The 16,258-nt window shown below is 44.6% G+C and overlaps 1 protein-coding gene across 6 annotated transcripts in view; it reads left to right on the forward strand.

Moving 5' to 3' along the window:
- Nucleotides 1-16,258, forward strand: part of syne1a (spectrin repeat containing, nuclear envelope 1a) — a 123,313-nt gene that overhangs the window by 53,949 nt on the left and 53,106 nt on the right. For 5 of the 6 annotated variants that reach the window (XM_068724679.1, XM_068724676.1, XM_068724678.1 and 2 more), the window contains exons 57-71: nucleotides 1,756-1,938; nucleotides 2,194-2,337; nucleotides 3,932-4,087; nucleotides 4,969-5,133; nucleotides 5,566-5,738; nucleotides 5,934-6,087; nucleotides 6,408-6,551; nucleotides 6,703-6,867; nucleotides 7,068-7,385; nucleotides 8,083-8,238; nucleotides 9,869-10,039; nucleotides 13,274-13,600; nucleotides 13,863-14,015; nucleotides 14,197-14,364; nucleotides 15,390-15,566. In XM_068724679.1, coding sequence (XP_068580780.1) covers nucleotides 1,756-1,938; nucleotides 2,194-2,337; nucleotides 3,932-4,087; nucleotides 4,969-5,133; nucleotides 5,566-5,738; nucleotides 5,934-6,087; nucleotides 6,408-6,551; nucleotides 6,703-6,867; nucleotides 7,068-7,385; nucleotides 8,083-8,238; nucleotides 9,869-10,039; nucleotides 13,274-13,600; nucleotides 13,863-14,015; nucleotides 14,197-14,364; nucleotides 15,390-15,566 — 2,754 coding nt within the window. The remainder of the gene's footprint in view (nucleotides 1-1,755; nucleotides 1,939-2,193; nucleotides 2,338-3,931; nucleotides 4,088-4,968; nucleotides 5,134-5,565; nucleotides 5,739-5,933; nucleotides 6,088-6,407; nucleotides 6,552-6,702; nucleotides 6,868-7,067; nucleotides 7,386-8,082; nucleotides 8,239-9,868; nucleotides 10,040-13,273; nucleotides 13,601-13,862; nucleotides 14,016-14,196; nucleotides 14,365-15,389; nucleotides 15,567-16,258) is intronic. The other variant, XM_068724681.1, reaches the window with a different exon arrangement.

Below are 16,258 nucleotides of genomic sequence, written 5' to 3' on the forward strand. Positions count from 1 at the left end.
GCTGATGGTGGAGTTACATGTAGGGAAGGGTCGTTTATTTACTTCCATAAAACAGAATCAGCCTGTTGAGGAAATGAAATCAACAATCTTCTTGCCCTAAAATTCATTTTGTGTTGGCCGCATACATTTTAATGTATTTGCATGGACAGGGCAGGCTAAGCAAAGCTTGATCACACAAAGGAATAGTTGAAAGTGAAATGATGTAATAGTTGGAAGAATCAATCCACTTTCAATGGGCGATTACTCAAAGGGGATGTCTGTATTGACATGCCGACTGTTGATGATTCCTCTGGTGGGCTTGTTGGAGTGGACCTGCCGTCGGCTGCATAAGCTGACAGTGGGAGCGTAGCCAAGAGGGATAAAAGAAAGCTCCACAGCGGGGTCTCTGTGCCACTCGCTTCAAAAAATATCTGCATGCGTCTCTTTCAGAGAAGTCTTGTGTCTTTTTCTGAGAAGCTGGCAGGTGTAGCAGTGTGTCTCTGTAGAGCACCCCGGGGTCCTGGCCAAGAGTCGGGTGCTCGTCAGTTAAGGTAGTCCCCACATCTCTGCACCAGACAGTTAATTACCTGTCAGACACCATTAAACCACTGCATTACCACCAAGGAGCTACTATACCATGACTGCTTTGAGCTGAGCTTAAATAGTAAGATGATGAGTCTGCACTCATAAAGCACAGAACTTATTATATTATAATACTAATCATATTTTGTATCTAGTGCAGGTGGAACTTAGGTTAGAAAACAGGCACATGTAGAGTGTCACATGAACATCGTACTACTTGGAAGACTTAATTTTCCAAAAGAATGTCAAAGAAGGGAAGTGCTTCAGAAGTTTCTAGGCTTGAGGATGAGCGGGAATGTCACAGATACATGGCAGTGAAGGAGAGAGAGGAATAGAGAGGCAGAGCATGTTTTATTTATTATTGACTTGGTGAGGAATGTGGAACAATGTTTCCACATGGCTGACCTCCGGTGGGAGGGCCAGTGTGGGAGGGGCGGAGGGCATTCATTGTGTCACGCTTAATTGGTGGTATATCGCAACATTGGCAGGGAGAGGGTGGTCGTAAGTGTGGAGAAAAAAAAACTGTGAATGAACAGAGAAGAGAGAGAAAATACAGAGACGAAGAAAGACTTTCTATGTTTGTGTGTGGTTGTACTGTACTAAGTGTGTGTGTGTGTGTGTGTGTGTGTGTGTGTGTGTTTTGAGGGGGCTGAAGCAGTAGTGTGTGTAAGTGATGTGCTGACTGCACAGATGGTGGAGTGGTCCCTGCTGCGCTACTGTCATCGACTCAGCTCTCAGGGAGGGGTGTGGGTGTGTGTATTTGTGCGTGTGTGTGTGTGTGTGTGTGTGTGTACTTTTTCTGTGAGCTATGTAAAAAGCAACACATTTCAGCCTCCCTGTACTGTCCTTATCTGTGATTGCCTCCCAGGGTCAAGCCCTTCCTTCTGCCCACGCATATGGAATTAGCAATGGCTCGGTCTAATTACTGCTTTCGACAATGTAAAGTGAGATCCTGGGGCTCTGTTTGCTATGTAGAGAATGGCCATATTGTTTTCAGTTACCCATCAGCCATTGCATCAGAAGTGGAAGACAAAAAGAAGTTTGTCATTCAGTCCATTTCTTTTTTCTTTTTTCCCCTCTCCTTTCACTTTCACACCCTCCTCCCTTTGTGTGTGTGTGTGTGTGTGTGTGTGTGTGTGTGTGTGTGTGTTAAATAGTCACAGTTCCTTTGCCTTTGTCTGTGTATCCCCATAGGAGTTCTTGAGTGACAGGGAGCATGGCCAGGCCAGGCTGAGTACAGTAGGGGCCAGTGGGGAGTTGCTGATGGCTGTGGTGTCCAAAGACAGAGTGGAGGGAGTCAAGGCCAAGGTGGCAAACGCCAGAGAAGACTGGAAGAGCCTGATGAGTAATCTGCAGATGAGGGAAGACGCACTCAAGGTTGGTTTACGTTCACTTTGGTTTGGTGGTAGACAACAGTTTCCCTGTTGTCTGCCACTTTATTAACAGTTTACACACAGTTTAATATACACAGGGATATTAATATGGATTTGATGTGCATTTTAGACCTGACGCCAGACTACAATGATCTTATTATTTCATTTGACTTCATCTAATAAACTGAGTTGTATCACTTTGTGCAAATTCAGTTCATATGAAAACTTCTCTTGTTGTATTGAATGTTTGTATTTGCAGAACCTGCAGTCCCAGATGACGGAGTTTGAGTCCAGTGCTGAGCCTCTGCAGGACTGGCTGAACAGCACAGAGGTCAGAGTTCAGGAGAGCAGCGCTCGTCTACACGACCTCCCGGCCAAGAAAAAGGAGCTCAGCAAACTACAGGTATTGTGGAGCCCAAAGTCACGCTCCGTACACAGTTACACCAATATACTCTGTCTGGGTTTCTTTAACCAGTGGATTTCTGATGTACGGTACAAGGGCATACGTTTCCCTTAGACATTGGTGAGAACACGTATTAATCGTGACGGTCTGGTGAATGTTTATGCACCAATTTATGCCTTTTCTGCCTCAGTTTATGGTGGAAATGTCTTTATTAACGTAAAGGAAAAACACTAAATTCAGCTCCCATAAGACAATTCAAAATATGAAGATATAATGGAATGTAATCCAGTGAGTCTCTCAGTCATTCTATATCACTTTCAAATATGCATTCTGCTGTAGGTCAATTTATGTAATCTAATGTTATCCCTGTTGAGTCATGTAGGCATGATTTAGTCTCTAATTATTGTGGTTATTCATGGAGCCGTCTCCTAGTTTATACAGTGTTTTATAGCCACTACTTAAGCAATATTTCACAATGTAGGATCCATTTTCTGTTTAATTGCATTACGTCACACTGAGAGTGTGCCTTTTACAGTTCTCTTCTCACTGACACTTTCTCATTTCCTCTCCCGACTCAAGTAAGCCCCATCATTACAACATAAATTGAATATTAAGTTGATTTTCCAAGGATACTTAGTAGTTGTAGCTCCCCATCAGATATGCATCCCTAAAGCACAATCTAAAATCAGCTGGGAAAAGAGAAGGAACTAATTACATTTGTCGAGCACCGCCGCATCAAAATAGAGCAGCGTCTTGACACAATAGTCAGAGGAAAAGTCCAGAAATCTAATTAATTCTCCTTCTGTCACAGCTGAAGCGCTGCGTGGCTAAAAGGCCCTTTTCAGGATGCGATAACAGCCTCTGCCGTGTCTGGCAGAGACAAAAAAAGAAGAGAGGCACTGAGCGTTACAAAGATAAAACTGACAATAGAGGAAAAAAATATATCAAGCCCATCTCAAAGCTCTGCCCTTATCGTTGTTGCTATTTTTGTATTTATGCTGTCGCCCACTGTTGCGCCCCTCCTCGTTGCCTTTTGTCTGGCCCCGCAAGCAATTACATTTCTTCCCCCAGCACCTGAAGTACAATACAATACATGCAGGCTTCAGTGTCTAAACCTGTGTTGGCAAAATCCTCTTTACCTCTTCACACACATATATATATATATATACTCCCCTCCATCACGGTGTTTAAGGCTTTTCTCTTTTTCCTGATCAGAGCTGTGGTGTCTCACCACATTTCTATTAAAAAATGAACATCAAGAGAAATACTGCTGATGCTGTTTTTCTTATGTCCCCCCCCCCCCCCCCCCCCACCCCGTCTTTATCCATGTATTCTGATGTGCTCTTGTCTGTTCTTCTGACATGTTAACCCAACTGTGTGTCCTCCTCTGTTCCTCTCACGCCTCCCTTTTCTGTCATCGCCGTCATGTTTTTTTTTTTTTGTCATTTCATTTTCCCCTTGACTCAAAATGTAATGGTGCTTACACGCAACCATCCTCTCCAATCTACTTCATTTCTTCTCCTTCCCATCTGTGCTACCCCGAATCATATTGCTCCTTTGTTTCAATCCATCTCCTCCTCCTCCTCCTGCCCAGTGTGTACTGGAGGAGAAGGCCGGTCGGGAAGTAGAGCTGGGCAGGCTGAAGGAAAAAGCTCATTGTCTCTGGGAGGGACAAGCAGCCGGCAAGGGCTTCGTCCACCGTGTGTCCCAGCTGTCAGCTCAGTACCTAGCCCTCAGCAACTTAACCAAGGTACCACTGCCCCCACCCTGTACCCCCCCACCCCCCACCCCTTTCTTGTCCCTTTACTCTATCTGTGCTTCTGTCTGAGAAATGCTGCCGCATGCTAACATGGTGCCATGCTTGATTCATGTACTGCGTGAGCCTTGTGTCCAGCCACGTTTTGTTTATTGTTGTTCCCTGTTATTTGCTGTGTCATGCGTTACTCCCCAGTCGCAGTCATGGCTGCTGCAATCGGCTTGCCTTCGTCCAAGAAAGTCTCGGTATCGCACAGTAATTTACCTGAGCACAATTATCTGTCTTTCACCTCCTAAAGGTCCACGCCGCTGCACTCTCAGCAACAAAACGAAAGGCCATGGCTGTGGAGCTTTCCTTTTGATCCACTGAAGCACTTCTAAAATGCCAGCGCTGAAATGTGTCAGTGCTTGAGAATCTAACCTTTTTTTTGATGCTCTCATTAGATTGGTCACACTCTTGCGATTAATTTGATACAGTGTGGAGCAAAAAAAGACCGCAAAGCGCCGTTCTCTTAGCGCAGGGACAATGAGAGTGCCCCAACCATGATGAATGAGATGTATTTACTTTGCCGGCTAGCTAGTGGAGCGCTATTTTTAGGTCCTCTTCCCTGCCAGACATGGAAACAGGAATGTAATCATTTAAAATTGCCACTTGTAGATAGTTATTGTAGCTCTGCCTCTCTACACTCTACAGCTACACACAAGATTTGCGAGTGATGAGTGCTGTAATGTGGGGGTGTAAGAAAGGCAAACAGAAATATATGAAGACACTGTTGTTGTGCACCGGAAACGATCGTGTTCAACTCAGTGCTGACCTGTTTCTCACATCCATTCTAAGAAGAGTGTGTTAACAGCGCTGTGCTCTGATCTCTAAAGGACAAGGCCTCCAGGATTGAACGTATTGTAGGAGAGCATCGCCTCTTCTCTCAGGGCCTTAAAGAGCTCCAGGATTGGGTGTGTGAAGCTCAGAGGATCCTCAAAACATGCATCTCCACCACCACGGACAAGGGCGTGTTAGAGGACCGGATGTTACAGCTGGAAGTAAGTAGAGACAATGTGGCTGCGGGATCCCATCAAGGAATACACCACAGTTTATTAGATATTTGGCTATTGGTTGATTTTACTGGACTACTGTCCAGGTTTCCTCCATTTCTTGCGGACATTTTCAGCGAAAGGGAACTAGAATTATCTCAGAAGTGAGAAAAATCATGTAGCAGCTTAATTTCAAAGGTAAATAACCGAGTCTGGCAGAGAAATTAAGTTAGTAGGGAAATCTGGCAGTATCTAGACACGGAGGAATAATTCAGTTAGGTTTTAGGGCGGCGCATCGGACCAAATTATGTCCTTGCTGTGAATACAACCATCTGGAGAACATGTTGTATTCTTTTAATTGTGTGGAAACCAAAATAAAATAACCATCTGAAGTCTAAAATAAATGCCTTTAAGTCTGTCCCCTCGTCTCCCTGTCTGTAGGCCTTACTGGCTGCTCGTCAGGAGAGGGAGATCCAGCTGAAGATGCTGCTGACGCGGGGAGAAGCAGTCCAGAGGAACACTTCAGCCGAGGGGGTCCCAGTGATTCGCAAACAGATCCAGGACCTCAAAGACTCCTGGGACTCCTTGCTTTCTGCCTCCATTCAGTGTAAAAGGTTGTGATCATGAACCAATCAATCTGTCAGTCAGTTGATAAATGGCACTGGGAATTGTCTAGTTAACTTGATGGATTTCAGTTGGTTGAAAGGTTACAGGGACAATTAGATTAAAACGTATGTGTGCATTGTATGTGTCTGCTTTTGTGAAACGTTAATTCACTGTGTGCTAACATTCTAATGTTGATGTAACAGCCAGCTGGAGGGCGCCTTGTCTCAATGGACCAGCTATCAGGAGGACGTGGGTCAGTTTGTGATGTGGATGGACCGGGTTGAGGAGACACTCAGCTGCTCAGACAGACAGTACTCTGAGATGAGAGACAAGACCGCTAACCTGGGAAAGACCAAGGTATCACATCATATCTAATAATGTCTAACTTTAAAAAGACAGAATATGATTAGTAAACTTATTTTTACTCACTTAAACTTGACAAAACAGACACTGAGTAATGAAGCATGTGCAACTGTATGGCCTGTTTCTTGTTATTTTTGGAGAACTTTTACACTTTTTTTTAACAGAGCAGCCGCCATGTTTTTCCGTTTTCTCCCACATTTTCAATATATCCTTTTTTATTTAATGCCCTTCTCTAAACTCTTGCAGTTTCATGCATTCATACCCCAGAGCCTCCCAGTGTACTACGCTGAGTGTGTGCATGTGTTTCATTGCAGCTTCTCTATGAAGAAGTACTGAGTCACAGCAGTCCTCTGGAGACCATTGCCACAAAGGGGTCCAATATGGCCGAACACTACACTACCCAGCAGGAGGTGCAGCAGCTGCAGTGTAGATACAACGCCCTCAAAGAAAAGACCAAGGTACTTAGAGTGCACACATCATACTGTGTAACTTTTTGAATAATAAATCAGTTTTTTGAGAATATTTATATTGTTTTGTCCACTGCTCTTGGGATATTGAATGAATACGCGCCCCTTCTTTCCATTAATATCTCCAAACTGTTGTTGACAGAATGCGGTCAGTAAGGCCAAAGGGCTGGTGCTGGTCCATCAGGAATATCAAAGGGGGCTACATGTGTTTGAGGACTGGCTGGAGCAGGAACAGGCCACTCTGGCTTCGTTGTCCCATCCAGAGGGAAACGTGGATACGCTAGAGAAGACACTGCAACAGCTACAGGTATTGACACTGAGGAGCGTTTTGCATTACGTAAATGTCCTAAACATTCCGAGTACCAGTGTTCACACAAACACACAACTGACGTCACGCCTGGCTTGAGGCTAAAACTGAATTTTCCAATAAGGCCTTGGACACTCTGGACTTTTGGTATCTTCAGTCACATAGTTTCTTCCATCTTCCCTTCTTAATTTCCCTTACAGCTCCTGCAGGAATGCTGCTCCAATGGCCAGTCTTTGCTCTCCGCTGTGCTGACCAGCAGAGAGCGAGTAATCCCCTGGGGTGTACCTCAAATTGAGGACAGAGTGCTGGACACTGCTCAGCAGGAGTGGGGGGCCTACCAGGGCCGTCTGGAGGAGACTCAGACCCAGCTGAGCTCCACGCTGACCAGACTGAGGCAGATGGGCCAACGGTTCCTGAGCCTGGCCCAGTGGCTGGAGGAGATGGAGAAGGCGGCAAACATCAGAAGTCATCGGCGGTCAGACAGAGGCACCAAGGAGACTCAGCTGAAGAAACTCAAGGTCAGAGAAACACTATTGTATTAACAGCAATGTACTGTTACTGCATCTGAAACACACATTCTGAATTATTTCTTCTTTCTTTACTCATTTTCCCCTCCTGTAATATTTTCTCTAGTAACAAATATCTTCAGTCAGCAAACACCTGGTTATACTGTAGACAACAGTTACTTTAATTCAATACTTTGTTCAACAAGAGCTACATTAGTCCTGTGGAAGAGCTACAACAGCCACAACAATATCCAAGCCGATGATACGATTGTGTCTTTGAAAATATAGGTTATGAAGCATCCCAGGGCCTTGCGCTACAATAAATTACTTTCCCCACATTTACATACGCTCAACTCACAACATGCATTTGAAAGGAAACAGCAGGAGACAGAATATTTCCCTACAGGGTCACCTCCCTTTGGAGCAGGTTTCCTGCCAGTGTCAGAATGTCAGACAGTCGCAGTGTTTTCCCTCCCTGCATTTAGAGGGATACACACACACACACACACACACACACACACACACACACACAGTGAGAGACAGGCCCCTTGGCCCCATATGTTGTTTGTGATGTCATCTGCTATTTCTTCTTTCTCCTTTCACCTCTGTTTGTCCTTTTATTTAATAAAAAACATAATTTCCTCTTAAATCATTCATGTTTTTGACTGGATTTCTCTAGCATACGTCTCTCTGTGTCCCTTGTGAACAGGGGTGTGTTGAGGCAGTGCTTGCACGGCAGGGAGAAGTCGATGGCCTTTCCTCTTTGGCCCAACAGGTTCTGGAGGAAACCTACATCAGTAGTCGGGTCAGCGTTACTGCCACCCAGCTCACGGCCCGCTACCATTCCCTACTGCTCAACATACAGGTGAGGCACTCTCTATTGAATGCTATTCAAACATTCATATATCATATAATTACCCTGTTGAGTTTCACAGATGCCTAACCTTAGTGTCCATGCTGAACAATACCTTTATTGTACATGTAGGTTGGGTTAAAAAGCCTCTGCTGGTCAGATAATACTTCATTTCCTGTCCACCAGAAGATTGAGCTGGACGGTACATACCTGTCATTATGAGTTAAGAACAGCAAAACATAAGGCCTTAATGGGCTGGGTTTTGGTTTAATCCCATTTGTGTTATACTGTCTCAATGATAGACAAAGAAAAAGTGACGCTGTGTGTTTTTGCCCTTGGGGTCTCTGCCCGCAGTGGGCTTCTCACGCATGCTTATCTCTCACCATGGAAATTGCTCCAGTGAGAGTTTGGACTTTGTTTCTGTAACACCCCATTGAAGTTGCTTTGAGAGTGATGCCCGTGAGTCCAGCCTGCGTTGCTTTGTGTACTCAGATCCAGCCTCTCTATTTGTCTGCTCCTCTGGGGGGGGGGGGGGGGCTAAAAGAAAATCAATGGGGCTCCTCTGGTCTGGGGCTAAGGCCGTAATTAAACGCTGCAGAAGGCAATCTCACACTTGGCACCGGGAGTGTAAGAGCTTTGCCTGCACTGCATTGATTTTTACACCTTCAGTAACACATCTGAGTCCCTCACTTTGTTTCTCTGTCTCTTGTTATACCCACACCCCTTCCTTACCCTCTCAAAATTGACTAAAGTATGCATATACTCACAGTCATGCCGGTACATACATATACATGACATGCCGCTCATACCAAGGATGCCTGTAATTATACCGTGTGAAGTTGGGGCCATATGGGCTCGAGGTGGGAAGCTGTTACCTCTTGTCTAGTCGGGAAAAAGGTGTGCACTCAGCAATATCTGCTAATTGGAGCGTCTCGCAACACCACAGGATTTGCAAGTTGAGTGAATAATGTGTCGAACCTGCAAGAAACCCTCTCCACCCTCATGGTGCTATTGACTCAGAATCTCAGTCAAGTGGATAAAGCATCAAAAACATAAAAAAAGCCCCTCTTCACCTTGTAGTGAAGCTATTGACATTCTGCAGATGAAGGGGGGGGGGCAGATATTTTCTGTTTTGATGGTTGATCAGAGAGCTTTTGGTCCTTAGTGGCCAAGGTAAGACAGCTGAGGCACATCTCACAGAAACAGACCAAATACAGTCTGAAAAATCTTTACAAGGATCCTAACCTTACAAATAACAAAAGGGAAGCAGTTGTTGGAAGTGAGTATTATTCACCTTAATATTAATACTATTAATCATAATGTGAATATGGTGGAGTAGCACTAACACCTAGTTAATTACCAAGATAAACTAAAACAATCTGAATACATTGGCCCAATATTGACTTTCTATTAAATACCAGTATACTGCAGATATTCAGTCACATATACAAAACACATTGTATTTATAGTCAATAACTTTTACCTGAAGTGAGTTTTCATGTAATATGATGACCTTCATGTTTTTTCAGGGAATAGGAAGTATGATTTGAACATGTTTTTTGTATTGCTATCATCCTTAAAATATATATATATCTATATTTGTTAAGCTTCACTTCTGACTTCTCATCCAATCATTTTTCAGGACACTATTAAGCAGCTTCAGGAGGAGCTGAAGAGCATCGAAGAGGCTGAGAATCTTTGCACGTCCTTCACCGACTGGTTCAGCTCCACTCAGAAGAGCTTCACGGCGTTAACTGACACTTCTGAGCCTCTCGACCGAGTCGCCATGGAGAAGAAGATGAAAAAACTAGAGGTATCCATTTATTTACCAAAAAACCTGTGCTGTACTTGTGTGGTTTCACAGCCCACAGCTCTGAACCTCAATTTGTCTGTGAGGCGTTTAGATACAAGGTGCAGTGCGGCACTTAATGCACCTCCATGAACAGGTTGCAATAAATCAGCACAGACGTTGGGTATTACCATGGCAAACTGATGAGTTAGCAGGACTCCTGTTTGTAGTGGAAAATGTGAGCCCAAACTCATATGAGTCCAATATCCAAGCCAGCAAAAAAATGTCCTTGTGCAATCTTTTTTTTTCTGCCAAGTGACATAAAAACCTGTTAGGAACATCAAGTGTACAGATTCCTTTGGCAGCTACAATATGCTCGGCCAGTAAAATATGCATGGAGTTTTCAAACCATTGATATAACCATGGATGTAGTAAGTAGCCCTGCTCAGACATGTACGGAGAAAATCACCAACATCGTTTGCTTGGCATGGTTCATATCGAGTGCATAGAGGATTGGATGAGTGTGTGTGTGTGTGTGTGTGTGTGTGTGTGTGTGTGTGTGTGTATCGATCCGCTCTTTATGAAGACAAAGTGGGTGCCGCTTTAGAGGAAGCGCGGTAGCAGGGAGAGACCTCCCACTGCGAAGAAGAGGATGAAGAAGCGCCGGTGTCGGGAGCCTGCTGGCACAGACACTGTAATTGATGCAGTGCCCTTACCGCTTCACAACACACACACACACACACACACACACACACACACACACACACACACACACACACACACACACACACACATTTCTCTCCTCTCACACTCGCTTCATATCACAAGATCCCTTCCAAAGTGCTAACAAGCTGCAGCAAACTTTCTAACCCATGGTTCCTCTGTGGTTTTAACACATTTTTCCACTACCTTTCTTTATGCATTACTACATCACATCTCTCTTTGTCTCCTTCACACTGACGCACATATCCAGAATCACATTCACAGACACACACACACACACACACACACACACACACACGTAGGCATTCACAATGCATCATCTGGTGCGGGCTTTGCAGTAATCCCTGTCTGGGATCGATGCTCTGTCTCTGCATGGGGACTGAAGACATGCTGTCACCACATGAGTCCTTCCAGCGCTGCAGATAATACGCGAGCGCTCCATCACTTACTCATTCTCCCGTAGTAAGAGCTACAGGGCTTTTCAGTGAGCTGCGATGATTATGCATCGACACAAAGACCAGTAGTCAATAGTCGTGTCAAGGGCCATTAGTTGGATGTGGACTTCATTTGATTCTGAGGTGTAACTGTAAAAGTCACACAGTAGCCGTGTTGGCCCCAGTTAGCTAGAAATGTGCTGTAACTTCATTAAGAGCTCATGGGATAATGTACCAATGTAAGACAGATCATTTTTCCTTTGAACTAGGCAATTTCAGTATTGTTTTTTGTAATATAAATCATAGAATTCCTCACATTTTACAATGTCCCCATCCAGTGCATCTTAACCTTTTCATTTAGTTCTATATTTGTATTTGTATTTAATTTGTTTATTCAATAGTTTTTTCCCCTTGAGTGCTCTCCTCCATTCGCTGGTTCCTTCAAAAATTGAATACAGGGCAATATGCAAATAAATGCAAAAAAGAAACCGGTTTCTCCTGCTCCTAATTAAGCTCCCCTCACTGCCTTCCTCTTCCAAATTTTTAAATTTCACTGGCATTTCATAAATGTTAAAAGGGCATTTTTTTCCCCAAGATTTCTGCCTGTACAGAATGCAATATGATGCTTCTGTGCTGCGGTCTATACATTCAAAGCAGAGAGACAATTACAGCGGAGCTAGCTGCTGCTCACAGGGTCACCTTACTAATGTCTTACCTGTGATAATAAAAAAAAAAGTTAACTAATGAACATGGTTTTCAGCGCCGCAGATGTATTAAAGTAGACGATGGAGCCTGAGAAGTGATGCATAATAAGAAATTAGTGCTCATCACGGACACTGGGTGCACGAGACACTTGACATAGATAATTGGGGCTGACATGGTACAAGACAGCTACAGCATGAAACACACTGTGTTCAGGACCTCATATGTAATGTTCACCAGACTGAACTGTCTACTGTATCAAAGTATTAGTACAACTCAATGAGGTTAGTACAACTCAGTGGCTATTTTCATACAGATTGTGAGACCAAACTGTAATTATTTTTGTTCCTTTGCTGGAACAATTACATGCTGAACAGAAATGTGAGCATTTTGTTCATGTAAGAAGATGAAGATCGTTCAAGAGGTTTGGATGGTTCCTCAAACGGTCTTCGATGTAAAAATGCACAATTTGGACCGACTCAGGAAAACCGGTAATGATGAAATGCTAATCTTGCAAGTTTGATTCAACATGTGGACAACCTGACGTGGTGCCAGTTGCGCGGAGGCGGCAGATGTTTCAATATGAAGTGGAGGTAATGAGTCATACATAATTGGGATCCGCTGCACATGGCAATTTATCTCACATGTCCAACCTCACATGATTGCATAGAATTAAGATATATTGAGCGTCTCCTATGAAGGTCCTTAGGTAGACACGTCGGTGACCGGAATGACGATGGTGACGGAAGCTTCGTATTGAGCAGCAAACATGAGCGTGCGCCTACAGACGCGGGTCTTCTTATATTATGTTATCAGCAGCAGTAGCTGGAGGTCTGGGGGTTTGTTGCAGTGTGAAGCTTCTCTCTACTCGAGCAATAATAGACCGATGATGAAAGCTAGATGGCGTCCCATCGAGTGGAGGTCTGTGTGTGGTGAGTTGTGGTTGCCCTGGAAACCCCTGCAGCTACTGCTGCCTGTTAAGGGTCCGTATAATTGGGGTCTTCCTTTCATATTATTCACTGTGGTTCCACCGCAACATGACTTCCAGGTCTTCTCCGCATCTCACCGTGCAGGTGTCAGCCTAGCTGATGGGTTCAAAGCTTTTCAAACACAATGCCAGGCTGGTCCGGGTGACTGAGGCGGGACAGGAGGTGAAGGAAAAAGAAATCAGTGATACTGTGTTTGAGCGTTAACCTCAAAGTCATTAAAACTATGATAGAAGGATTGCCTCATCCTAGAGCATACATGCTACAGTTTTGGTAGACCAGAACAGTGTTTTTCTTGTTAACTTAGCAGTGTGTAAAATGCCTTGGATGTGGGTCATTAACTATAAAGCAGTGGTGATAAAACGGTAGCAGCAGCCTTGCTGAGTTGTATTTCTGCTCTCTCTTTCACCTAGACTCTCCAGTCTGAGCTCCAACATGGCCACTGTCTCCTGAAATCACTGAGGGAGCGGGCGGAGCGGACAGCAGGCTTCCTGGACGAGGCTAGAGCCGAGATTTTGGGAGAGGAGGTAGAGGCTCGTCTTGCCCAGCTGGAGGAGCTCGCCGGTGGGCTGAGGCAGGAGCACAGCTTCCTACAGCGGGCATTACTGCTAGCTAAGGAGTTTCAGGACCGATATAAGGCTCAGGCCCAGTGGCTGGTGGAGACCAGGGCTTTGCTCAAATCCCCTCTGGAGCCCAAGGCTGAACTGTACCAACGGAGAGCACTGCTGGCTAAGTATAAGGTATCGCAGCAACTATGCCATTTTAATCACGTGTATAATGTGTACGTTTGCACAGGTGGGTCCAAATGGCAACAAGACCTTACTGATTATTATTATTAGCTTAATGGACCACATGAGTGTCCTTGCTTGCCTTAATCCATTAACTACAAAATGTAATATACTTTCCATAACTTTATTAGAACCCATTGGTAGTAAACCGACCGAGGATGGTCTCTATTCAATATAAGATGAAACTAAAAATACATGTCGACTGTGTCCCCAGGCTCTGCTGCAGATGGTTCAGTCCCATGATGAATCCATCAGGTCAGTGGTGGAGAAGGGAGACGCTCTGCTGGCCTCTGTGCACTACCCCTCCATCAGAGAGAAAATGAACAGGATGCAAAGGGACTACACTGAACTCTGTCATACTGCCACGGTGAGAACCTGTGCTCATATGACAGTCAAAAAAGAGTTGCTCTCTCCACGCAGGAGTTGAGGCAAACCCAAATACAGGCCATGTAATTCTGCTTGAGGACAGCGGTTGTATTGGTTTGTGACATATGCTGTGTCTAATCGGTATGTGGGTATACTCACGTTTTGTGAATTATGCGGTCCAGGCCCATGTGGAGAATCTGGAAGGCCAGGTAAAGGAACAGGAAGCTTACCACAACGAGCTCCAGGAAGTGGAGCGCTGGCTGCTCCAGATGTCCAGCAGGATGGTGACTCCTGATCCCGCTGTGGGTGGCAGCCTGGAGGCCGCCACTCAACAGCTGTCCAGGCACAAGGTGACCAATCACATGTCTGGATCTTTTGTGCCGTTGTTTGCTGAGTTTGTGGCATATGATGGAGCTTGAGCAGTTAGCCTTGATAAGAGCGCTGAAGTGCTCACTAGCGCTTACTAGGACATTTCAAATATTCAGACTGACGTTGTTGTTATAATTGTTATCTAACGGTTGGTGTTATTATAATGAATAAACAATCATTTAGTCAAACTTACCTCTGTTTCTGGAGGTGTGAATGTTTCCATAACTGCATGTTGTAGCAACAATTACTGAAGATTTGCTTTAGCTATTGGCATGCAATATTTTGTCAAGCAACATAACTATGACCTGGAGAGCTTAAATAATCATTGATAAATGTATTAATCATTAGTTATCCTTCTGACGTAAAGAATCTTATTTCATGAACTACTTGCTGATGTTATGATTGATTCACTTTTGAGTGACAAAAGTTACACACACAGTACCTGATGCCTTAAGTGTTGGCATAGATTTCTCAGATTTACATGACTGTACACAATTACAACAACAAAGCAAAAGCGGCTCAAAACAATCCGTGGAAAATGATGTTGGTTAACGCAGCAGTGTAATCCATGATTGGGAGTATAATTGTTATTATGTCTGTGTGCACACAAAATTCGATTTTAATTGATTCTTGTCTGAGAAGCCCCATTTAATTTCTTGCTTTGGTGGACATAAAAAAAATGGGATAGAATAATACTGTGTAGATCAGCAAAAAAAAAAAAAAGGTTCTCTCAGTAATTTCAGTCCAGATCTCCAAAAGACTTTGAAGTTATATAATCAGAAGGGCTGAGTCCTAATTAACAGAGCTACTGTCATTCACAAATGTCTTTAAATCGTCTTTAAAGTTCATCCATTGGGTCCCGTCTAATGCCATGAGACACCACTGATTGCTGTCAGTCTGCTCCGACCTCCTGTGTCATTGTCAAGTGGACGGACTCATTCCGTAATGCGTTTCCACTGGAGACTCTTTCTTACATGATCCTACTTTGGTGCTTTGTCCTCCCCAGGCCCTCATGGAGGAAATAGCGGGCTTTGAGGATCGCTTGGCAGGCCTGAAGGAGCGAGGAGACCACCTGGTACAAGGCTGCAGTGACCGTGTGCAGATCAGGCTGAGACAGCAGGTCCAGGCTCACCAGCAAGGCACCAGAGACAGCTACTCAGCCATCTGTAGCACGGCACAGAGAGTGAGTGAGGAGGAGGAGATAGAAAGGGAGCGGGAGGGGATGCAGAGGAGGAGGAGGGAGAAGAGATGGGAAGCTGAGATGTGTTCTGTATTTCTCACATGTTTGTAATGTAAGACATATTAGAGTTAGTGGTGCATTGGATACACGCACATTTGCTTATGCATCCATGGATGTGGCCACACAGCTCTACATATCAGCGCTATTAATATTCCAACAGCCTTGGCATCCGCTTAATCCTTACCCATTCTGACACTTAAACCCATTTCTCAAGACAGCCCTTCAGTGCCAGTGTAGAGGGCACGACCAATTAAGGCTGCCAAAGTGGAGCTCAACAGCAGCCGCACTCAGACAGACCCCACCAGCCAAAATCACTAACTCAATCTACCATATTAATCTCTGCGTATCCCCTGTCAACCCCACTTTTTCATGACTGAGCCAAAAGTGGTCACACACCACTATTCAGTAGCTCTGGCGAGCCCTCTAATCCAGGCCCACTCTGTCATTTTGGCAACCTCTACTCTGTCATCATAGCTCACCTCCCAAGACACCACCTCCACCAGCACTCGCACATCCAATCTGGCATTGTGTGATCCAGCCACACTTTACCACTACGCTGCTGGCTTCCCTACAACTGCGCCTCCAGTGTTTCGGTGGCTGCCAACTGTGTCCCAGCACAACACAGCTCTAATATC

This window comes from Cebidichthys violaceus, unplaced genomic scaffold, assembly GCF_023349555.1.
Source record: "Cebidichthys violaceus isolate CVI_PGR_0920_01 unplaced genomic scaffold, fCebVio1.0.p SCAF_31, whole genome shotgun sequence".
Classification (NCBI taxonomy): Eukaryota; Metazoa; Chordata; class Actinopteri; order Perciformes; family Stichaeidae; genus Cebidichthys; species Cebidichthys violaceus.